Source organism: Emydura macquarii, unplaced genomic scaffold, assembly GCF_026122565.2.
Source record: "Emydura macquarii macquarii isolate MOO-44397 ecotype Brisbane River unplaced genomic scaffold, CSIRO-AGI_Emac_v2 contig_320, whole genome shotgun sequence".
NCBI classification, from domain to species: Eukaryota; Metazoa; Chordata; order Testudines; family Chelidae; genus Emydura; species Emydura macquarii.
The window spans coordinates 6,691,946-6,717,749 of record NW_027130457.1 but is presented as its reverse complement, the minus strand read 5'-3'; the positions used below and the strand labels follow the sequence as shown (position 1 = coordinate 6,717,749).

The window sequence follows — 25,804 nt, the reverse complement described above, 5'->3', positions numbered from 1 at the left end:
TGCTTGTAACCATTTCTAACCTAATCTCTTATACTCAAATTCATTTAAAATCCTATCTTCTTTTGTTAATAAACTTGTTTTATTTTTAATCTAAACCAATCCAGTCCTGTGTTTAAACTGAACTGTTTGGTAACTCCAGTTACAGTAGCAAACTGTTGAATAGTGACTTTTTATAGAGGCAACAAATCTTAATATCTGAACTGTGCAGGAAGTGTTCTGGGGAAAATTTGGGACTGGGAGTGGGTTGGGATTACCCTACAATCAGTAACCAAGGCTGGTGAAAGCCTGGTGTATTACTGATCGGCTGCTGGGTCAGAGTTGCTGGACTAAGGCTGTAGCTATCCACAGATATTCAGAGTGTGACCTGTATGCCAGAAAGCTGTTTGTGAGCAGCCCAATTTGGGAGCTACAACAGCAAACCAAGTTTGTGAGGCAGGTGGTGACACAACCACTCTTTGGTCTGGATTTCACCCCAGAATGTGACAATCTCTTTCATTTATCATTCTTTCCATAATTTTGCCCATACACAGTGTGAGGGCAATAGGTCTATATGTATCAGTCTTGTGCGTAATTTGCCAGGTTTTCTTATCGATAAAATCATTGTTTGCTTCCATTCTGCCAGTAGTATTCCTTTCCCCCATAAACTATTATATACTTTCAAAAAAACCCGTAAACTCACTTCCAGTAAGTGCTTATCTTTACCTGGGCCTTTGACACCCTTAACTAACTCTACCAATTCTAGATTGCCTAGTTGTAGACATAGATTTGTATAAAGGTGTTATTATTCCACATAGCAATCTCAACAGTCTGGTACTCAAAACTTAAGTTCTGTAGTTTTGTTTTGACGTAAATGAGACCTTCCTTTATAAATATACAGAACCCATCTCCTCTTGTTATTTCTCTGTCATGTCTAAGAACATCATATCCTGGAAGTCGAAACATAAGTTTTTCACCAACCATGTTCCTTGTAAACACATCATGTTAGGCTTGTTTTCTATTTCAAAATCAGTTTTCTTTAATTCCAAACCATGTGTTGTTAAACTGTGTTTTCCAGCAAAAAACTGTTAGAATCCTGTTGTTTAAACTATATTATTACCTTCATTTAAAATTACATAAATGCATTCTATCAAGAGATTGCACTTTACAGACAGGGAAGAAGACTGAAAGAAAAAAATTTATAATAAAAATTGCTCATTCCTCATCCTGTGCTGCTTTTCCCTCATTTTCCAACATAAATTCCAGCCTCTCTCTCTCAGCCAGCCCCAAACAAATAAAATTACAAATGTTGTATTTATCTAAACTTCCAGATAATTTAAAGTGACAATAAAGGTCCTATGTTAGAACTGTTAAATATGGAGGACACGTGGAAGTGATTTAATATGTACAGGGAAAAAATAAGAATAATATGTACAAATGTTAGAAATGAAGCAATGCTGCTTTGTTTTCCAGAAGCAAGTGACTGATTTTAATTAAGCCAGAAGTTAGTCTGTTATAGGATGGGTCATGCATGATTCTGGAAATATTCAAGAGCATAGTAATGTGTTAGATTTACGTAATTCCCCATGTGGACAGTGCCCTTTTGGAACATTTCAGGATGAGTCATGGACACATGAGACGAATCAGGCTACTAGTGGGAGACGAAATCCAGAGAAGGGGAGCTGTCTGTTGACCCTAGTTCCTAAGGTGACCCTATGTACTGCATCCACTCTGTTGGAATTCTTGCCACAGCTTATACAAGCTCCTAAGCTAGAGGTAATGATGCTGACATATTACCTAAAGGACCTGGGCCCAGATCCTCAAAGGTACTTAAGCACCTAACTGCCATTGAAATCAAGTGCCTAAATACTTTTGAGGATCTGGCCCTGCAGGATAAAGTGTACAAAGCAAATGGGAATGACATCATATGCAGACAAAGAAGGAGAAGTGCATTTTGTGGATATTTCTGAATATGTACATCTGCAAATGCCCACTTACAAAGGAGGAGGATGATCCCTCTTTCCATGAGGACAGCTACCAGCAATGCCTTCTGTTGGGTTTGTGACATTTGCATCTTAGCTTGTGATGGATTAAAGTCAGATGTTTTGAATTTAGTTAACTATTGACCTTTTGGTGAAGATGAGGGCATTGTACTTCAGTTATACTTTACTATGAACAATGTGTTTATTCCTGACTCTTTATTCCATTATCTAGTACCATGTCTTCCTCCTCATTTCCTAAGGTTGGTTTTTATTTAAAAGGACTGGGATAGAAATGATGTTAGTTTCACTGGAAAGTTAATTACAAAGAAATGTAAATTGTACTTGTTTTGTCTGTTGGAGAATGTTCATCATTTCCTGTCACAGGGTGTAAGATGACTCTCTAAGAGAGTCTGGGCTCAGCTTCTCCTGTGACCAGGAGCACCCTGTGATGAGGGAGCATGTGATTCAGAACCAGGCCTGCTGGAAGATACAATGGCACCCTGAGTTCAGTGGTTTGTGAGATTTTAGGGAGAGCTCACTTGGTAGTAGATGCTTAACTAAAGAGTGAGAATATCGATGAAAGGGCCCGAAAGGAGGCCCAGGCTGGGTGTGTTGGAAATTATTGTGCAAAATGAAGCACTCAGGACTGTTTCAAGGGGAAAAGGCAGTATGCCACATTTATTAACAGAAACTAAATTAGTAACTAGCTTAAGCCTATGCACACACAGCCACACCCACATACATGTGCCCAAACACACCAGAAAACGTTCTATAGTTATATATAGCTACCAGTCCTGATCGTGGCTTGCGGTTGTAGCTTGGGTCCGTTGCTGGAGTTCGTGACTTGTGGCAGCTACCTGGCCAGGGAAGCTGGGCACGAGGATAGCGGGGTCTTTGTCGGGTGCGCACCGACGCTCTTCTTTGATGGTGTGCAGAACGTTATTCTTCCCCCCCCCAAAGCCTTGCAGTCTCACCCAGTCTTTTATAGTTTTTGAGTTTGTCTGTGTCACGTCACTTCTATGTGACCGTTGATTGCTGGCACAATAGCAGACGTGACTTTCAGCTTGTTCTTTGATGTCTTTGATTAAGTTTGTTCTTTTGTTTTCTGAGGTGGATTCTTCTTTTGCTTTTTAGGGATGTGTTCACACTTTTCAGCCATTAGGGTGGACTCCACACTTCATCAGGACAAACTGGCAGTTTGGGTCTGACTCACACATACATAGACCCTCCATTCACACCTTGTTCAGATAACTATCTTATTCATCTAAAGGTTTAGAAAGGGTTTGATACAAAATGGAGTACATAGGGTCAAAATGGGGTTTTACATTTACAATATGGAGTATGACTGAGAGAAGTTCAAATGTTATAGACAAAATTGTGAGATGGTGATTATACATTCTGGAGAAACAATGACACAAATAAGGGTATGAATGAACAAAGCTATGAATTAATCTACAATTTTATTCCTACAAAATGATCCTGGCAAAAGAAGGCTGGGCAATTTGTGTCTCATGCTAGATAGCCCAATTGTAAGGGTTGCAGGGCGAGACACCTGAAGAAGAATTTAAATGTAGTGTTCTCCTGTCCTGTGTGTCATTGCTACTGAATTTGTGAACCACATGTATATCACAATGTTCTTTTTCTCTTTCCATGCTCTTTCTATAGAGAGAAGGAGCAACCCCTTGCATTATTGGCTTAAATGCTAATTTAGGAGTTTTGGATTGACTTGGTTTAGGTTGGAAAATGGATAGAAGCCCTCTTCAAAACAGAGAAAATGAATCTAATGTGATTATTAAACATAAGGACAGGACTTTTAATGAGGGAGCTGGGTCTTTAAACTCAACGCTATTGGGGAAGGGGTCCCCAGCTATTAACCCACATGCTGGAATGCTGCTAGCTGGAATGATTCCCAGACGTTCGTTTACCTAAAGGCCTCTGAAGGGTTAGAAAAGAACTGAGATGCTGCTATTCTTCTCAAGCTCTAAAGAACCCAGGTGTCACACACTATATATTATGGCTACACTACAGAGGCTGCGAAAGCATCTTGAAAAATGATCAGAGGGGAATGTTTGTGTGTATTAAAGTATAGAAGTGTAAATGTTATGGTAAAACATTGTATTTAAATGTATGTAAGCAATAAAGGGGGGAAGTTTGTATAAAGACCAGTAGATTTACTATTGCATTGTGTTTGGTTTAACAGTGCTTCGATATTCCAAATATTATTTACAATGATTTTATTTGTAGTAAATGTTTACTATGAAACTGTATGGTAATATCTCTCTGAAGCTGTCTGAGAATTGTTATAAACAACTACATTCAGGGTTTTACATACAATAATCCTGAAGTTTAACTCTGTGGAATGCTTTCCTAAAAGTACTTAAAAGACCAAACTCTGGCCTGTGCTTCTGCAAACAGTTAAGCTGAGGTACAGAAAGAAGGAGGGTGTAATAGTTATGCATAATACTACATCAGCATCCACATACTACTGTTTCCGTGGGACTCTTGTCTCATTCAGTTTACAGGCTGGACTTACTCTGGGGATGAATCAGGGTTGTGTAGTGAAGGAGGCTGTTGCCTGTGTGACCCCTGCCTTATGTTTTGCAGAAGTTGGAAGGTGTGTAGTGAACGAGGCAGGGGATTGCATAGAGAGAGGATGGTTTCAAGGTTAAGGCAGTTGAATGTTGGCCTGGAGAATTGGATTCTATCCCTGTCTCTGCCACAGAATTCCTGTGTGATGATGGGCAAGTTACTTAAATCAAACTATTCACAGATGGTCAAAGGGAGCTGTGCTATATGGACCTGTACAGCTTCCTCTTCTGATCTAATACCAGGCTGCTTTATTGGACCCAAACTTTGGCTCTCACATGCTCTTGAACATATTGGGAGTGAATGGTGTCAAGACACTCTCTTAGTCTGGCCTCCCCATCTACTACTCCTTTCTTGGTATGTGGGTCCAGCTACCCTAGGCTCCAAGACCAGTACTGCTCCCCCTCTGCTCATGTTTCCACAATAACTTAAGCATACCTTCCCCAGAGCTCCACCCTTGTGGGTACTTTGGTTTACTTTTTAGTCTATCAGGGACCTTGTGACAACTAAAACAGGGGAGCACATAGACTTTGCACAGGAACTTCTAAACCAGACACAAAGCCTGACACGGGTGCACACCGTGGAGTGCTACATTCCATGACAGGTTCCACCCAAAACATAGAGTTATAATATGAACTGATCTAGGCCGAGATCTTGAAGAGATTTAGGCATGTCTATGAATTGACTCATGTGAGCAGTCATGTTGATTTCAATGGGGCTACTCACATGGCTCAATTGACACTAAATCTTTGCAGAACTGGGGGCCATAACTTTTGTCATAATGCCACAGTGATTCTGTAACTTGCTAAATCAAAAGAGTTTATTACTTAACTTCTCAAGGTCATCTCTGAATTTGAGTCATTCTGTAGTTGAAAAATACGTTTTTGATTATTGCTTTATTTAAGTTAACAGTAATTTATTAGTCAGACTCTCTTCTGGATTCTTTTCCAGTTTAGTATGTCCAATAGCAATCAACATGATGATGATCATAGTGTCTGATTATGAAATATGTGCAGCCTTTTGAAAGTTTATAACATCCTGATTGGAATCTAAAAATAGAAGTAATTAGAAAACTATTACTTGGCTTGTACAATGTTAAAGGAAAAAATACAGTAATAGAAGTTTCTAATCACTATTTAATTACAAAGAGTGAGTTGTAAGTTTTTTTCCTTAAATGTGAAAAAACAAAAATGCCTGACAAATAGAAAGCTGTAATCCTGACAGGTTGGTGTAAGTTAGGACATAATGTGTAGCTGAACATTGGAATGGAAGGGAGTTGAATGACTTTCAAACTGAAGTTAAATCTAGAGTGAGCTGGAAAACTTCCTCTTCCCCAGGGAAAACCTCATACTTGGAAAACTTTTTGTCTACATTGGAAAAACAATGGCAAAAATTCTCAAACAAAAATAATTGTACTTGAAATGCAGCTGCAGTGCCTCATTGAAGTTGTAATTCAGGTGCTTCATGATCCCCTTCTCCTCTATGGGCCTGGCTCCACAGCTGGACTACATTTCCCATGATACAACAGAGTCTCCCCCTCTTGGAGAGTTAATGAGCATCCTCTTGAAGGGGGGAGACCCTGGTGCATCATGGAAGATGTAATCCAAGTTAGGGAGCCAGGCCCATAGAGGAAAATGGGTCATGAAGCACCTGAACTACAACTTCAATGAGGCACTGCAGGTGCATTTCCAAGTAAAAAAATATGTTGGCTGAAAGAGCACTTTTCATTAATTTTTTGACCAGCCCGGTTAAAAATGGTTAAATTGATGACTTAACTTGCTTCATGACACATTGTTAGGTCCGTCTTCCCCCTCTGCTACTTGAGGTGGCACTAGTGTTCTGAAGGGCAGGGCTCCCTCCTCAGGATGTGATGGAAGTCTATGAAACTTGCACGGTCTCCCTCTGAAGGTGGAGAAAGAATGGTAAATGGGAAGGATCATCTGTCTTGAATTGGTGACAGCTCCTCCTCTTCCATTCTTGCAAGGGAGGCAAACGGTGGCTACCTCTCTGGATTAGAAAGATATTATTGTCTTTCCTGGTACTCGAACGAAGCATGTTTATTTCTTTTCATGGTGTTTATACTATATTAAAAACATTGTTTGTGAAAGGGAGTTCATCTGGATGTCAGAGCCTCATATTCTGAGCCTAGAATCCAGAAGTACGTGCACCCTTATGGCCTGACCCTGCAAAAACTTAAGCACCGGAGCAATTTACTCATGCCAACAATGCCTGTGAGTTCAATGGGAATATCAGAGTAAAGCTATGTGCTTAAGTCTTTGCATATTGAGTCTGTAGTCAATACACAGGATGGCACTCTCATCACAACCAAGCTGTTGTAACAACTGTACTGTCTAGAACCTTAATTTGTGTTCTGTAGAAATTCATAGCTTAGTGCCTTCTCCATCTTGTTCCCCTCACAAATTTCCAGCCTGTCCCTGAGTGGATTTTTAAACCCGCTTATATATGTACATATCTAGTCAGAATCAAAATATTTGAACTTTCCTTTTCATTGGACACACATCGCTTAATTTGTGATTGTCTATTGCAGGCTTATATGCAAAACAAGTGCTAATCTTATGTCACAGCATCTTCCTGCCACCTTTGGAAGGCGGTTCATTTGCTTTTATTGAGGTCAGAGGCGGGGAGAAAGATCAAAAAGAAAATGGAACAAATTAAAAGCAGAAGTCTGTTTCAGACTACCAGATTGGCTAATTACAGAGCACATTTTGTTTGATATCAATTATTAGGAATCTAGCTCTAAATTATTGCAAACCAGGCTTTTGTTACTAATTCATATTTTGTCTACAGTGCTTCTAAAAAGCTGGCCTACTAACTTAACATGAGACTGATACTGTGAGGTACTGTGTGCCTGCAATTCTACTGATTCCTGGGGGACCTGAGGGCATTCAGCACCATCTGGGATCAGGCCCAAGCATTTACAAAAGCATTCAGGGAAAAAAAAGCCTTAATGACCTGGTTCAATGGGATTACAGCTTAATTAATTCCACCTCAGACAGTCTGTCAGTCACCAGTGCCATTGGTTCCCATTACAGTATCAGCTATGTCCACTAAATGCCCCTATATATGTGAACACACTAACTGGCTATCTATCTTTTTTTCTTAAAAAAATTGCTTGGGGGGAGTTTTTCAAATCTGAACCTTTTTCCAGAGCTAGTAGTGTAGACATTTCTATCTCTGCAATTCACATGGCACTAGAACTGCTTAAGGACATAAATTAAGAACAGATATTACTTTAGACCAAGATTGAATTTTCTGGAACCAGTTTATTCCCAGTAACTTGTAGTTACAACTATTACTTAAAAAGTAAGTGTTGTAGTTCTTGGAAGGGTAATGCCTTTTTCTATACCTAACAGATAGTATTTACAGCAGAATTTCTTAACTCAACACAATCTTAAATATGGAGTTGTGCCTGGTGCTTCCACAATGTGGATACTACATGGAGCTTTTTGTCAACCAGCACATAAGAATATGTAATGTTATGCTGGAGGGTGTTGGTAGCTGCCAGCAAGTGTCTCTAATCTGTGGGCAATAACAGACTTCAGTGAAGCTGATGGGCATGCTAACTGCCCTTTATTCTGAGTAAGGGGGGAGAGGGAGCGAAGCAATGAAGCTCCTTTATGGAATAAGACAGATGAAGCAATAGCAACTACTGCCCAAAGCACTGGACACATGGAAGGCCTGAAAAAAGACCTAACTTGGAGAGAATAAAAGGTGGTTTCCCTAGAAAACTGATAGCAAACACAGACTATTGCATTCATTAGATTGCATCTATGAGTTTGTGTGTCAGAGAAGCAAGCAAATTGAAAGCACAGAGGAAGCAACCAGAAAACCAGAGAAGCACTGGTAGCATGGCCCTGAAAGTAAACCAAAAAAGCCTCTTTTTGGGCAGTGTGCTGGCTGAAATCACAAGCTTGGAATTGTGAGGACTGCCCCCTGCTGCTTGTTCTTATTGTGTTCAGGTAAACAGGTCTCTGTACATTTGTTGTTGCAATCCTGTTTATTGATAAAGATATATTGGACTTGAATCTTCATTTTCTCCTCACCTCAACCCTCTCTGCTACTAACTGACTACTTGGGCCAGAAGGGGCACCAGTTGCATTGTTTATAGGATCAGAGTTGGTATACACTGCAAATAGCTTAGTGGATCTACTTGTGGACTCTGCTTTGCAAACTGTTGTGCTATAGAACTGTTCACAAAAACTGTCAATTTTTCAAATATTTCCCTAGATTCAGAGAGGATTGAGTTTCTACACGTGTTATGAGTGTATACCTCTAATGTGCCATGGCAAATTTGTGACCTTTCCAAAAAGGTATCACAAAAACCCTAAATGAGGGATACAATCCCAGTGGACAAAGAAGCTTGAAATAATATATGATGTATGTCTTTAATATCAGTAAACTTTTCTGTGACTTCAATTTTGAAGAATGGTCATTTAACCAACAGCACCGTCACCTGGCACGAGGAAAACAAAATAAGCACTGTGAACCTCAGTGACACCTGAGCTATAGCCAGAGCTTCAATGCCTGTCTCAGTGAAACTCGTAGTACTGATATGAGACAGGATTGCCAGTATTACCAACCCCAAATGTTCAAAAATCTTGAGTCAGGCTCACCAAACATCATGAGATTGGTTTGAAAATAATGAGATTATGTAAAAATAATAGATTTGGTGTTCTTTTTATTTGCCTTCTGCTTTTTGAGCAGTTAGGGTGGAGTGGGGTCACATTTTGAAGCTTTCTCCACAGTCAGAAGGGCTAGCAACTTACTTTTTCTTTAAGAAAATGAAGGCTGAAATCATCACATATCCACTTGACTCCAGGAGCTGGGGCTTTAAGGAAAACAATAATTATTAAGGGTAAGATTATGTCACAGAAATGACAGATTCTGTGACTTTCAGAGGCCTCCTTGACATTTTCCACTTTATCCCTGAGGCAGCGGGTCTGGAGCTGTCAGCCGGCAGGAGCCGGGCAGCACCAAGGTGCTGCGGGGACACCGGGAACTCTCAGCCACTATGGCTGTGGGTGCTGGACCCCCCCCCACAGCAGGGCTCGGACTCATCCCCCCTTCTCAGGCTTCAGTTGTCTCTGTCAGTATCTCCCCCTCCCCATTATTTTTAGTAAAAATTACAGACTGGTGAGGGGCTTCTGTCAGTTTTTGTTTATTACCCACAACCCCTCAGTGACTTTTACTGAAAATAACTGTGACAAAATGTTAAGGGTCATAATTATCATTAGATTCATGACAGAATCAGGAGAGTTGGCAACACTGATTCAGGCCTAATTTGTGAAAAGCTCACAGCTCATCAGCCTGTCTCCAATTACAGTGCAAAATGTGTGTGTGTGTGGGGGGGAAACACGGGGCGGGGAACAGCTAAGTGGGGAAGAGGCAACTGATTCCCCCAGAGGAATCCGCCAGGGGGTCAATGGGATTTCCTAAGAGCTCCGTCTTCTTGACACACCCAGCAAGCCCCTGCCTCGCAAGAGGGAGGACCCTTACAAAGGGCTTTCAAAGGAGCCTCTGTAAGTCCCCGTAAACCTTCAGCTGGGGCGTGCGGGGAGCGTGCGCTGTATCTTTAAAAGGCTGCTGCTGCTGTAGCCCCCCACCCCCACAGCTGGGCCCCTCCCCTTCCCAGCCCTCTCGGCTCAAGGAGCGACCGGCCCGCGGGGAGGAGGCGCCTGGGCGGTAACAAAAAGTCTGCGGCGCAGGGCAGCGCGCGCCTGTCCCGTCCCGTCCTGTCCCCGCGCGGGGAGCAACAAGTGGCTGCGGCGCTCTCCCGGCAGCGCCTCCCCGGCGAGCTGCCTGCGGGCGGAGGGGGAGGCTGCGCCCGGGGATCATTCATTGCCCTGCCGCTGAGCTGCCTCCCGCCGCCCCGACCCGACCCGTGTGTGGATTATAACTGGAGCTGCTGCCTAGCCTCGCTGCCCGCGGCGGGGGGTCCTGGGGGGGGGGGCTTGCCTTCCCCTCCCCCTATTTTTGGGTGGCCGGGCAGAGCTGGCTGTGTCTGAAGGACCCGAGTGCCGGGACGTGTAAAAGCTGAACCTCGGGACTGGACCCCGCCGTCCCGCCCCAGTTGCCTCCTTCCCGTCGCTGGGGAGCCATGGTGCGTGCCGGCAGCCGCGGGCGGAGAGCATGAAGCCGGCAGGATGGGAGCGAACAATGGCAAACAGTACGGCAGTGAGGGTGAGTGGGGAGCCGCGCTTGGCTCGCTCTGCGCCCCCTGGGCGGGGCTGGCTGGGACACCGCGCCCCTCCCGGGCCTGGGGCGGGCAGGGACGTGCGCTCCGCCCGCTCTGGGTGCGCGCGTGTCCTCCCCGGGAGTGGAGGAAGGGCCCTTCTGAGTGGCCGGCAGCGGGGGAAGTGGCGGAGGAGGGTGGCCGGTTTCAGGGTGGGTTGGGCTCGCTTCCCTACGTAGCCCAACTTTTGAAGCTTCTTTTATTCGGGCACCTCCTTGCCCGCAGCTCAGGCGGGCGGGGAGGTCGGTGCTTTCTGGCCACCATATGGGTGGCAGAGGCAACCTCGGGGCCCTTTGAACAAACGGGTCCTATGCCTGGGTGTGAACGCAGCCTTAGAGGAGCGCTAAACGCACAATCGGAAAGGCTCAGACCCCCTCTGCGTCTTCAGCATCAGCTGCGTTTTATGCCCACGATAACAATGGGTCACTCCGCGAAGCTGGTGCCTTACATCGCTCCCATCGCTCTGTGGTATGGCAGGGAGAGTGCTGCCTGCCTGCGCTTTCCATGCCGCAAGTAACCCTTTCCCACCTGGCTGGCTCTGCAGCGCTGAGCTGCTGTTACACAGCTAGTTTGACTCGGGTCTCAAGCAAAGTTTTCCTGGTGTTGTCAACTCACCCGGCTCTGTCCCTGACAGCTCCCCGTCTACGCCTCTGTTCTCTCGGCAGGCTGTGCAGGTTGAGGAATGAGGACCAGTCTGATCTTCACGTCATCATAGTGAATGGCAGGGAACATTTATGTTTCCAAGACTTTTGGCAAAGGGAAAGCTTCTGAAAGAAGCGGCAAGAGAGGGTAACAGATGAAAAGTGCCGTTTGGGGGGGGGGGCATAGTGAAAGTAATTGGCTCCCCCCTTTAAAGAGTGAGCAAAACTGCAGCAAGTTAACTGAATAAATTGTCGTGAAAAAGCCTGTTCTAGTGGTGCCAACTCTGACACATCCTGCTATTTTAGAAGATGGCATTTTAAAATAACAGCATTTTCTACACAGGCAGAGGCAAGGTAGGGTCTGAGTTGCTGGTAGCTGATGAAGCATATACACATGGATACCTGAAGCAATTGGGTGTGCTTGTTCCTTAACATGGCTCTTGTTGATGTAACTCATGCTCCCTTTATTGCTATATTTGCCTGTAACCACCAACAGAGTCTGTATTTTCAGTCATGTCAAGAACTTATTCCAGGGGTCATTCTGTCTTCCTGCTGCTGAGTGACATCAAACACCTGGTTAATCCTAGTATTTGGTTAGCCTTTCCAATTACTATTACTTTGTTTACACAATCACAGTCCTAGTTTTTACCAATGTGCTTGCTGTGAGCACCTTCAGGTAGGTGCTGAGCATCTTAATGCCCATTGACCTTAATGGGAGTTAAGAGCACTTAGCACTTCCCTGGATCAGGCCCCAAATGAGCAAAGAGAATAAATAAATAATGGAGAGTAACTTGAACATTTTAAGTTGCTAAATCCTTTCCAGTTTTAATGTTCAGGCATTGGACCAATTTCTGTTCTATGTAAACTACATCAGTGAGGCTTAAAATATGAGGCAGTCAGAATTATTCTGCTGTGATACGTTCCTCATCAACCCCTCCCCCAGTGCATTCTTTCTAATGCTTTGCAACTTGTTCTTATATCCCAGAATTCTTGTATTATGTAGTGTGGTATATGACTGCTTCCTGTCTGAACAGCAAAATTTTTCAACCCCAGGGAGAAAGAGAAAGAGACAGAGTTAATGTTCTCCAGCTGTTATCCATAAATGCTACCTCTGCAATTTCACTTCAGTGAAATTTTACAGCTTTTGGTTTTAGATACCCAGGATCTATTTCATCCTTATAGAAACCTATTGGTTTCAATGGATTTGCACCAGTGGTGAATTTGGTCTGAATTGTAGCTATTGTAGGAGACTGCTGAAAAGGTGTGTTGGTGAAAGGGAACCAATAGGAAGCTTTGAAAGTTTGCTGTAGTTCTTTCTGCCCTACAAAAAAGACACTCTATTTTTATTCTTAAACTTCTAATGATCTTCTGTGTAATTTAAGCTCACGGTACCCAGAACAGCATAAGATAAGATCACTGGCTCTGTTTTAAATAGTCCTATGATCTGTTACATTCTTTGAAACTCAAGTAGGCAAGTGCCAAAGAATACACCTCTCTCACATCCAAAATATGCATGCAGATAGTGACAGAAAGGAAAAACACCATTTTTTTTATACAGATACTGAAATTCCTTTCATTTACTGCCAAATGAGCTCCCTCTTCCAAAGAGTTTATGAAGTCAGAAATTTTACTAGCCAGAGATTTGATTTACTCTGTCTATGGGTCTTTATATCGCTTTTTACCATCAGAACTTACTCTAGGAATGGACCATGTATGTGACCTGGAATCTGCACCTCTGAGTTTTGTGAGGGAGGAATTACCATTCTAATCCCTGGATCTAAACTCACCACTCCACATTGGATCCAAAATTGGAATGGGCTAGTGCTTTAGTTCAAATTTGTCAGCTAAAACTTGGGTTGTGAAGAGATGCTCTGTTGAGGGTAAATATCGTTTCCATCCCTCGATCTTCTCTCAAATTCTTAGGGCCCTAATTGCAATTCATGAAGTGCAATGTTATCCTTGGTAAACAGGGGACCCTGAATCATGATGATCAGATAGGGTCCAGGGATTTCATGACTAATGGTTTTTGGGTTGGTGCAGATATCCATAATGGAAGGGGGGAGGATGCTGGAGAGATCTCACATGAGGGTGACATTGTTCTGTTCTATGTAATGGAGTGCACCCTTCCCAGACACCTCATTTCCTTTGTGCCTCATGTCCTCAGGCTAGATCTTTCCTTATTGTATTTTTTTCTTATAGGTAATTTGTGTAGAGTAGTATTGGGTAGCTTATCGTACATGGTCCGCCTTTGTCTCTGGAGCCTTTGGCCCCTTCCTGGGATCTTGCCAAGCCCCAAAGTTCCTTAAGAGCCTCAAGTGATGCACCACCCTTTACCAGATCATACTGGACACTGATGCCCACATCTAGTGCCTTCTATTTTGGCAGGAGATGTGGCAAACTGCATACTTGGATTATCAAGCACAACTTCATTCCCTGCACTAGATGGAGAGACATTTGAGGCTCCAAGCTCATCCATCTCTTCAATGCATGCAGCCTGATACTCTGATATACTCATTGAGTGTACTTAAATCAGCCTGAATTCTGAGGTTCTTTGTCATGGGATCTAAGACATTTTTTCTTTTCCAGTCTCAGGTCCACTTTCTCTCATGGACCCCAGACTGGGATTTCCTTGGATTTATGCTGAAAGAGATTCCCTTACCTTCTGCCACTAGTGCTGGTTATATCAAAAGCAGCACCAAAGACTAAACTGGCACTGCCTATTCAGCCCTCAGTAGTCTTAACAACACAGAAGCACCCAGCTCTGTCTACTCCTCATTTGACCTAATGGCACCCATTCAGGCTCTATTTTCTGGGGCTAATGCCTCTGTCTGAGTTCTGACAAATCCACACAGGTAACAGATAGAATAAAGGAAAAGGGAAATGTGTCATCACAGGAGGGATCTAAGCAAAAGGAAAGTGGAAGCACCATCTCTGTTTCTTAATACTCCTAGGTCAATGAGGGCCTCGGGTACTCTCCAATGGCACCACTGTTGCCTCTCTTCCACACCCTTTCCAGAGAGAGACATCTCTGTGCTGACTTGGGCTCCTCACTATTTAAGATCTCAGTAATGCCTTCATTTTCTCCGTGTGCATGTGGAGGGGAACAAATGAGGCTACTAGCCACCCCAGTGCATGCTTTTACTCTACTTGATTCTGTGCTTGTACTGACTTCCCGAGTCTCAATCTGGAACTGCCTTCGAACCCTTAGATGAAGCTGGAGGGTTGCCCAGCTTGACCTCAAGACCCTGACCACCTTTCAGATCTGGATATCATGGAAGGATATCATGCAGGGCCCTCTCAAGCTTCTGAAGTAGCACTACGCACAGGACTCCATGAAACCCCTGTTGGAGGCTGTGAGATGAACTCCTCATTGATCTTGGCACTGACTCTGATTCTGTTGCAGATACCTCCTCACCCAGTACCAAGGCAACCCTCCTTTCCAACAATACCAGCCTTAGCCAGACCCTTAAGATCAGTGGAAGAATCTGCTCATATCTGAGAAATGGGATGAGACTCATTCAGAGGAATCCTAAAAATCCCTTTTGGAGGAACATAAGATGGCACCTTAGCAGGGGATCAGATTGGTGCTTTGTTTCCCTTCATGACTAACATGGACTGTTTCAGGATCTATTGGGGAGAAATGGAGCATATTTGCCTTTGCAAACTGAAATCATGGCAGCAGAGACCTCTGTTGAACTTAATAAAATGCATACCCTGCAGAAACTGGTCTTACCCCTCAGCTCTGACCCCTCAAGCTAGCCAAGGTTGTCTGTCTCCCTCTCCATTCTCATCCCTTTCCTGAAACCAGGAGTGGTAAGATATATATCCTATACTAGCTGAAGGACACCTGTTTTCAGCACACCTCCATCTGACAAGCTCCATATGTGAAATGGACAGCCCAAAAGGAGAGTAAGGGGTGCAGTGAGATACTTGTTGGCCCTTCTGACATGAGGACATAAGCTGGATGCTTTTGGCAGGATGCTTTACTCATCCATCTCACAAGGACTTTGAGTAGCTAACTGTCATGCCATGTCCCACTTAATTATGCCCTGTGGGATGTCATGAACTCCAGCCTGGTCTCCTTGCTTGAGGAACAGAAGCAAGCAGTCAGGACTGTGTTTAGCAAGTACATGACCTCAGTGGCCAATCTCCAAGACCAGCATATAATGCCTTGATTCCCTCAATACAAATTTGCAAAGGAGTACTTGCACTCCAGTGGTCAGTTTCAGAGAGCTACCAGACAGCCCATATTCAGCTCAACTCCTTGTCCAGTCATCCTGGTGGAGCACTGCTTGTTAATCTCTCTCAAGTGAGGGTACACAGACACTTAAAGTTACTTAACAATAACTGTTGTTCAAGAATTGCCTCTGCATTCACACTACCTACCAACCTTCCCCCTGCTGTGGAATCTTCTCTAACATCAGGACTCTGCAGTTAGAAGGAACTGAGGTGGATAGGAGTGGGTCTAGGGCATAGACATCTCCTTCTTGTGAGACTGTGTTTACCTCCAATGGACACTTTAAGATAGATGGAATCTTTGTTTGTGACTCTTCTCAAATGTGTTCAGTATTCACGATCTCATGAAGCTCTTCACAAACATCTTACCTGTGCCTTGCTATTTGTAAATTTTAAATCCCAAATTTGAGCTGTTTGGGTGTGACTTGTCATAAATCACAGGGTATTTTGTGTTCCCTAAGTGAGGCTCAGATATTTAAATATTACTAATGTTCATGTTTGAAGGATATAAGTAGCCATGCTGAATTCAGTGGGTCTGCTTGCATGCTTACAGTTGAGCCTAAAAAGTGTTTTCAGGATCTGAATGCGGGTAACTTGTGAGACATGGCTCATCTTTTCAGGAAGCAAATTACATTTCTGCTACTATTTTGGTGTAAAAGTTTAAAATTTGTGCTTCATGAGCATTCATGAAAATAAAGTTGATCACACATCTTCATGGCAAGCAAACTTGTGAACACAGCTTAAGTGTTCTCATTTAAATCTTCAAATTCTTATACAATTATTTTCTGCAGGATTCACCTACTTCTTAAAAAAAGTTATTAAACAGTCCAAAGTCCAATTGGACTTATCATATGGCTACTTGTATTCATCTTGCATTTCCCTGAGTGTGGGCAATAGCGGCAATAGACTATTTTTAGGGAGTATGTACAAAATTTTAATACAGCAAATGACTTTAATGCCTAATCAAATGCCAGTTTCTTCTAATTTGCCAAACTTCCATAATCAAGTGATTGTATGCACTGTTCTTGTAGCCATTTTGGTCCCAGGTATTAGAGAGACAAGGTGGGTGAGATCTTTTATTGGACCAACCTCTGTTTGTGAGAGAGACAAGCTTACTCTATATAAGCTTGAAAGCTTGTCTGTCATCAACAGAAGTTATAACCTCACCTGCCTTATCTCTTTTTGATCAAGTGAGTAGCTTAGCTAATGGTTGGGAGGGGATATATTACTTGTATTAGGTAAGTATTTAAAATGCTCTTTTCCATATATGCAAACTGCCTCAAATATCATGAAGTCTAGAAATAGAAATTTCCTAATTTTAAAATATTATTGATTTCTGGAGCAAAGCCAATGAACATCTATGGTTTTTGTACCAGAACAACTTGGGTGGGGAGAGAACTATTTTTTTTTTTTTTTTTTTTTTTTTAAATGTTCCCTTGAGGCAAAGAATTTGCAGGAGCATATTGATCTCTGGAAAACATTTAGTCATTTGTCATAGTTTCAGAATAACTACACCTCTATTTCCACAAGAGATCATGAAGAGGACACCCATTTAAAGGTTTCTGGCTCCTAATCATCACCTCTCTTGGGCAGACACCACCTCTCTCCTTCCTCACTGGGGATATTAAGACTGCGCAGCTCCCACTGTTACACTAGTGTCCCTATCAAGCCAGAGTGTCTAGTTAAGCCAGCACCTGTGTTTTTTGTTTTCTCTGAGGACTATGACCATTATATTGCCCACACTTGAGTTACCCCACAGCTCTTTCTAAGCAAGCACATTTATTCTTAAGGTAAAAGCATTACAGAGAATATTAAAAACCTACACATGTGCTAAAAAGCTCACCAGAAATCACCCCCTGGCTCCAACTTCATGCTCTTGTAGGTATCAATCCTTCAAACCCCACAAATAGATTCTCCCCTGCTTCCCCCAATGGTTAGAAGTTCATCTGTCTTAGATCCAGAACCGGAACAAAGGCTGGGCAAAGCAGCTGTCTTTTATACAGTTCAGGCCTTTGTGACTGAAGGCCAGGATCAGGTAGTAAGCAGATAAAGACCCTCTCCTCAGGGCATAACTTCAAAATTCTGTTTTGGGTCTTTTGTTTCTTTGGGGTTTTTTTTGTGCATAACTGGAGTTGGGTACCTTGCATTAACTTCTCTCTAGGGATTCCCCAGGAAATCCACTTAGCACTGATTGGCCCAAAAAGACATACTTGTCTGGCACACTTTCAATAGTCTTTTGAACTCCTAAATATTATGTTGGTCACATCTCCCACAGAGAGGTTTCATACAATCCTAGCCCACAAATTCATATACTTAACACAGTAAGGTTTTTCAAGGGTATTGCAGGAAATTGCCATATCTATCACAGTAATAACTTCAATTTAGACTTAAGGCTTACTCCAACACACTCTAGACTCTGAATTACAGAAGGCATTATTAAAACTTAGTCCTTAAGAGTTTGTTCCTACAGTCATACTTGCATGAATAGCCCTTTTGAAGTCAATAGATATCCTTTGATTGATTAATCAAATGTATAGACATTAATTTAAATAAATTAAACAGGAGTATTTTTAATGTTGTCATTCACTTCCAGTTCCTTCACCACTAAGGAGGCCTTTCACCTATCTGCCGAAGACCCAGCATCAAGGAGGAGAGCCGAGTAGGGAAATGCCTTTGTCTGGCTTTTTTTCTGCTTTTTGAATAACCTAGATTGTTCACTCCATCATAACAACTGTAAAGTTAAGCTTTTTTGGTAACATTTTGTTAAAAATACATTTTTCCCTTTGCCTCTGGAGCAAAAAGAAAAATGACTTGTATTAATGGGAAGTGTCAGCTCAACAAATAATTCACAGAACATTATTAATTAAAAAAATCGAGTCTGAATTTAATTGGGCTGGTAAAGGCCGGATAGCTCAGGCAAGAGTTACGTATAATACAGACAATTTCTCTGCAGCTCTCATCATACAGGTTTGCTGTTATGAACTTATCTGGACAGGGATAGTCTGTTTGGTGGCTTTTCTTGATTGAGACCTGGGCTTGGCTTTGAAACCCATTCCATATGCATGGAGCTTGTTAGTAAAGAGCATTTGAAATCTGTCCTCATTCTCAGAGTTAGGGTCCTCTTAAGAAGTCATGTCTTACTACATGCAGGGGTATGTGGAAATCGAACAAGAACTAAACTTTGTTCTGAAATGAAACTGATTGTTCCTCTGCTATGAAATGACTGAGTTAGAAGAGCATTCTGGGCATTTACATGTAAATGAGTGCCTCAGGGATACTGCCATCACATCTGGTTGAAAACTGAAACTTAATTCCTGCAGGAAATGCTGATATTTCAACAATTGTTTTCATTCTGAATTGGGACAAATCAAAATTCCTTTTTTTGTTTTAAAAAAAAATGTTTAGACATTATGGGATCAAAATATTTCATTTTGACACTGAAATTCTGCTGTGCCTCATGGAGTTTGTAGCTTCATAGCCCCTTGTATGTCTATGGGTTGGGCTCCCTGGCTAGACTGGGTCTCAAATGACCCAACAAGCTCTCCCCTCTGAGCTGCTATGGTGTGCTATAGGAGGTGTCGTATGACCAGGAAGCCTGGTTCAGAGGAGAAATGGGGCCATGAGGCACTTCAGGCAAACAGACTAATGTCCAACTGATTTGAAAGGGATGTTATTTGGATTCCCAAATTTAAATGTTTGTTTGGGTTGACTTGTTGTGATAACTGGGCCTTCACATTTACCCTAGCTGTGAGCTCAAATGTGGAAAAGTATGTGAAAGTTCCTAAGATGTCACAATAACCATAACAACAAATGTTGATGGGGTAAAGATATGAAAGGGAGCCAGAGTGAAATAGTCCAAACAAAAAGGCCTACTGATATTACTCCAGGACTCTTATGATTATGCCCAGTAATCAAGAATATAGTGGGACCAGAAATCAGTGAACCAGAACTGGTGTGCTGAAAACCAGGCCTAACTGGTGGACAAAATGAGAAGATGGATTAGTCTGCCCATCACTCCCTTTTAGAAGGAGACTTTGGGAGGGAAAAATTGGTTACTGGTGCATACTTCACCATCATGGCTGCCTCCACCCACTTCGGAGACCCAAAGCCGCCTTCATCCTGATCCTGAGAGATATCTTGATCAGGCTGGGCCAGAGAGGGATCCAGATGACATTGCTACTTCTGATGGCTCCTGCTGTATCTCAAACACCACATGGGATGAAATGGGGACTCTAACAACAGAAACACCAACAGCTCCAGCTCATCTCAATTATCTCATCTCCAAATGGATAGTTATTACCATCTTTAATACCGTCTAAGGGACAGTCAAACAAGGGAGTCTTTCCTTCTAAAAACTGTCCATCTAAAGGGAAAAGGGAGCAAGAGATGTTGCTAAAATGAAAACCTTATTAAATACTTCACATTTCAAATGCTTTAACTGTTTTTCCTTTTCTGAATCTTTAATAAAAGGTTAAAAGGATGCTTAAAGGTATGTTTGCTGTAGTACTAAGCAGGCTCAGATCTCTCTGTACCAAAACCCAGACCTTGATTCCATATGTTGGACAGTGACTGGGTTATGTTTATACATTTGGCCCACTTATTCCATATCAATTAATACACTTGACCCTAATCAAAACATTTTGTCTGTCTTCCCAACAGAGAATTGAAAACTTTCAGCAAAACAAACTGGGAAAAAATGATTTTTATGGAAACTGGAAATAAAATATTTGAATGGAAAATTCCTGGCCAGTGCTAACTGTCCAGTTTTAGAATAACTGGTCCAGTTAGCTGGCTGCATCATAGGAGCACACACTAATACAGGACGGCTGTATGCACACAGGTGGCTTTAAGCATGAGGTCCAGTGGATAGTGTATTAATTTTTTAGAAATGACCTTAAAGTTAACCAACCGAACTGTTATCACCCAGCAAAACTGATCTAGATGCCTGATTCCACTCTGGATTAGGCTGACTTGTGAAGATCCTCCTTCAGGAGAAGAATGGATTGCAGGGCCCTAGCATTATTAGTAGCACTTGTCCTCCAATCTGTGTTTTGGGAAATTAGTCTCCCATGATCACACAATTCCTAGGAGTGTTTATTTCATTAAAAATATTAGAGGTCTCTAACCATATTCAAATTGGATCCATTCCATCACTTCTAATTTCTTTATGGTCCATGCTGCTTGCATTGGTGTACAAGCATCTTAGTTGTTTTTGCTTGGTTTCAACCAGGTTCCTCAGCCACTTTACTGCCAGTATCGCCTGCCTGACTGTTACCGTCAGTGATACTGGCATTATCTTTCCTCTTGTGCATTCTCCTACTCTTAGGGTGGGTTTTTTTTTTTTTTTTTCATTGCTGTATCCTATTGTACTTGATTTTTTTTTTTTTTTTCTCTATCAATATCCGAATCAGGCATGGAGATTACAGAACATCTCCCAATGGACCCACTATATTCTTAGTTTAAAGCTCTTTTAATCCCAAAAGGTCTATTTCCCTCTCTACTCAGGAGGAGAACAGTACACTCTCCATGAATGCCTCCCAGTGGTCAAACATTCCAAAGCCCTCCTCATAGTACCACTGCCTGAGCTATTTGTTGATCATCATAGTCTTGACTCCCCTTCACTCTCCTCTAATAGGGACAGGTAGAATCCCACTGAAGATCACCTGAGATTCTATTTCTTTAAGTATCTCCCCCAGCCTGGCATAGTTTTCCTTGATGTGTCCAAGCAAGAATCTAGCTATATCATTTATTCTCACATCAAGGACAGTTGGTGTGTTTTCTGCTCCCATTAGGAACTTCTTCAGCCTGAGATCCACATCCTGTATCTTAGCTCCTGGCAGACAGTACACCCTTCAGTTCTCTGGGTCAGCTCTGATGACAGGCATGTCTGTTCTTCTTAGTAGGGAGCCTTCAGTCACGTAGACCTGCCTCTTCCTGGTGTTAGTGTGATTCTCCAGCCTTACTTTTCTGTTCTTTCTGGCTGCAAATCGTCTTTCTTCTGTAAGTCAGCCTCTCTTCTCCTGGGCCTCCCAACTCTGGCTATCTCCATTGTCTCTCCCCCTCTTCTTGTAGGAATGGCTGTTCTTCTCTTCTTCCTTGCCCTCCCACTTCCTGTTATTGCCTGCCACACCCCTACATTTTCGAACTCAGTGAACGTGTTCCTCAGCTGTATTTCTCCTTCACTAGCCAGTCTTTTCTTCTGCTGTGCTCTCATAGTCACATGCTTCCACTGGCCGCCTTCTTCATCCAGCAGTCTACCCTCACAGTTCTCTGGTCACCATGCATGTGAAAGCCTTGAGGTTTCCTTTCAGCATTTCCTCGATAATCTGCTCAAATCCCCTTTGAAACTCAACCATAGGAGGCTGAGAACCCTATTCTAGAACATATGTTTTCTTTTAGTAAACTTCCCCTATGGATTATATCAATGTACACTATATATTTAGGATGCATAATTGGGAATATGTATTTAAACGTTTTCCTTTGATGCTATATGATCAACAAAGTCCTTTGCTAAAAATGGAGTCTTAGGGTCTGATCTGACAGATAGGTGCACAGAGGTCCATTAATTTACAAATTGCATTGATTTCCGTAGGTTTCAGTGTGGTCTCAGGTTGTCCTAGTACATGTATCTTGTGGATCAGGGTCTGGATGTGCTTTGTTGGTGTAGCAAGCAGAGACATATAGTACAGTGGCACTTTTGAATTGAAGAGTAGAGTTGTGTTTAGATTAACATAGATATTACAAGCTTGCCGCAGTACAGTAAATGGTAATCCTATACCTAACCTGAGCTATATATTCCAGGGAATTAATGGCTTGGAGTACTAGTAAATCCTCCTAAAAATGTTTCTTGGAAGAAAGAAAGAGAGAAACAGGAAGTTCTCTCTTGTGCTTGTGTTTGAAACAGGAAATTCCTGTCTACAGCTACATAAATTTGTCATATTAATGTCTTAAATCATGTGATGTCTCTCTCTCACTAGGGGGTTTATGGACAAGTGATTCATACTGGGAATTTATTTATTTTCATTTTTCCCCCCAGAATTATATATTTATGAGCACATCTGGGACTTTGAAGTTTCAGGTTTATTAGGCCACAGCCAAGTAGCTAAAAAACCCAAATGGGTTTATTTAGTCAGAAGGAGACAATGCTATACTGCTTTGCTCCATAAATGTACTCCTTTGATGCAGCAGAAATAAGTTTGCACTGCAAATTGGAGCTTGCATTTAGCTGTTTACAGTTCAGCATAATCCCCATAATAAATTTCATGGGTCAAATTTTGGCCCTTGCTATGTCCCCCATCACAGTGCTCTGGTGCCCCCAAGAGCCTGTGCAAGTTCCTCTGAATACTCTCAGAACCTGGGCAGTATAGGACTAAGTTTGCAACCCTCCCCCACATAGCCTCCCTGCATGAGGTTGTGCCAGAGGAAGAGTGGCTAGAGTGTTTTGCCTTCAAGCTATTCTGGACTGGGGTGTAGATACCCAGGTAATCATGATATTGTTACACTTTGTTCTATCTACATGTAGCTAGTGTAGTGCTTGACTTGCAAACTAGAGAAGGACCATAATCAAGAGGCAGCATCAACGTATCAAGCTGGAGTGAATGTTTTGTAATGAACTGCCAAAGGCTTAAGGCATCCATGTTAGGTCCCATTTTTAAATCTCTTCCAATGATCTGGAAGAGGAATTAAACAGTACGTTAATGACATTAGCTGGTAATGCTACATAAGGATGAGCTCTATCCTCACTGATGTTTAGAACTAATGTAAAGGGGGTAGAGAAGCTGGAAACATGGACAGAACATCACAGTAATGATTAACTAGAAAAAAATGCAAGTTCTCATCTCTTCATGGAGAAAGTCAGCATGCTTTGCAAGGGATTAATTACCCCCCCTCCCCCCCCAACACCTGTCCTGAAAGCAGTGATACAGAATGAGAATTTGGAGTGAAAGATAGCAAAGTACTGCCACACCACAGTGTAAAACCATCTGTTAAAACAGCAGGTGAAGAGTTAGGTATCCTATGACAAAGCATGGAGTAGTACCTCTCTATATGGCTTTGACATGACTTGATCTGGAACACTGAAGGCATCGGATTAGCTCAATATCAGAAAGAGGACAGATTAGAGGGAGTCTGTAGAAGAGCAGAAGGGATTAATTTTGTGTGTCCATGTCTGACTAAATAGCAAGTGTGGAAAATTGGGACCGGGGATGGCAACTATCTAATACAAAGCCCTGAATATTGGGACTGTCCCTATAAAATCAGGACATCTGGTCGTGTGTGTGTGTGTGTGTGTGTGTGTGTGTGTGTGTGTGTGTGTTAAAACTTCAATAAATGACTGAGTATGTGTACAGGAGAGAAATATACAAATGTTTAAAGAGTGTAAACATTAGGGATTGTAGAACTGCTCAGTATGGTATGATTTCTGTAGGAGTTGATGGATTGAAATTAAGAAAGTGTGTATGTAGAAACTTCATTTATATTGTTTAGGTGCTTGGTAATGAACAAACTTTTTAAAAAGACAGTCTCTGGCCCAAACTGCTTATAATCCAAGTATAAAACAGACAACAGGTGGATACAAACAGGCATACTGAATAGACAAGGAGATAGATTCCACTACCAAATACATCTTCTCCAGCTTTAATTTTTGCATAGTATATTAAACTATACTTGAGGGAGCTTTTTTATCAGTGTCACAAATGTCATTACTTATCACCAAGTTGATAAAGATCAGTAATATCTTTTGAAATGTCATATATAATTAAATTGTGGAAATGATTTTATACTGAAGATCATGCCTTGAATTTCCAGCTCTTGGAATTTAGTGGGCTAGGTTATAAATGCCAGAAAACAGGGTGCTTGCATTTGAAATGTTGCACAGTTATAATCCTAGTGGTGCTAGCATGATGCTGTAATATGGCAAGTCCTCTCAGGGAGTCAGAAGCCTTCTGCTTTCCTGGAGGCCCCTGTTGCTGCTTTCCAATGGCTGTCAGTAGTAGTAGTACAAGAGAAGTTTCTGGACTGTTGTATGCAGTGTGCCATGGGATTGTATAAATTGGGTCAATTGTAGCAATCACTTAAAAGTTTCAGTGGCCATTGTATGAACATCTTCCTGTTTCCAATAAACAGCTCTCATTTAATGTCTTTTCAGATGTAGTGGGACAGTTTAGGCAGATTCAGACACAAAACGTTATTAGCACACTTGGTGCATTGTTGAACCTCAACTGCCTGAAGTATGGTAGTGATGTCACTTTATTCTGAAGTGACTAGAGCTTACCCTTACTGGGCCCTCACATAATTTCAACACCTAACTTTGTAAAAGCAGCTTGTGTCCCGTGAAACCTATGAGGCTAGATACAGATGTCCGAGTTGTGTCCTATTGTGTATAAAACACTGCCTATCCCTTGAAACCTTAGTGTCTCCGGGGGGGAGGGGGAGTATTGCACCTTAAGGTTTCTAAGAAATGTTTCCGCAGACGTGACAGCTGTTTTTGTTTTCTGGCTTCAGCCTACATGCATGCTTGCTCTCTCATATGGTGACTTTACTTTTGTTCATATTTGTTTTTCCTTAAGCTAACGCAAAAGTCATTGAAGACTGAAAGCATATGTTTTGCTCTCTGTGTACAGTAACTTAACCACCCAAAGACTTGCAGTCGCAAAGAGAGGTGACTGGACAAAATAGATGCTCCTAAAACTCTGTGTAAGAACTTCTGTTGCTACTTTTTTCTGGCAGACTGCCATCTGTTAAACTTGTTTTTAATATATTTTGACAATTAAAACAAGCTTCCTGAACTCAAGTGAATTCAATTTACTTCATAATATGACATTGGCACTGGACTACATTGTACCATCCTAGAAAATGAAAATAAAAAGTAACAACGATCATGAACAGGTTATAATTTGTAGTCTAAAATAAAACAAACACAAGTGGAAAATCATTTCAGTATTTATTTTAGACTTGAAAGGAAATCCTGTGCTCCAGTCTCAAACTGATGTAGCCATGAGGTCATCAAATTCTAGTTAAAAATACATGACCAAAATCCATATCCTGCTATAGAGAGGTAAGGATTTGCTGCTTTCCCATTTTTTCTTTTTGATTTGGTTCTAAAGGAGTTAAATCCCACATCCATATTATTC

General features: G+C 42.0%; 1 protein-coding gene across 3 annotated transcripts in view; it reads left to right on the top strand.

Annotated features, from left to right (window-relative positions):
* The first annotated feature begins 10,154 nt into the window (after window positions 1-10,154).
* The window catches only part of FBXL7 (F-box and leucine rich repeat protein 7), a 302,902-nt gene continuing 287,252 nt past the window's right edge, over window positions 10,155-25,804 (top strand). For 2 of the 3 annotated variants that reach the window (XM_067569867.1, XM_067569858.1), the window contains exon 1: window positions 10,155-10,745. In XM_067569867.1, coding sequence (XP_067425968.1) covers window positions 10,709-10,745 — 37 coding nt within the window. In that variant the 5' untranslated portion in view covers window positions 10,155-10,708. Of the gene's footprint in view, window positions 10,746-11,462; window positions 11,602-25,804 lie in introns of those variants that run through there. The other variant, XR_010924156.1, reaches the window with a different exon arrangement.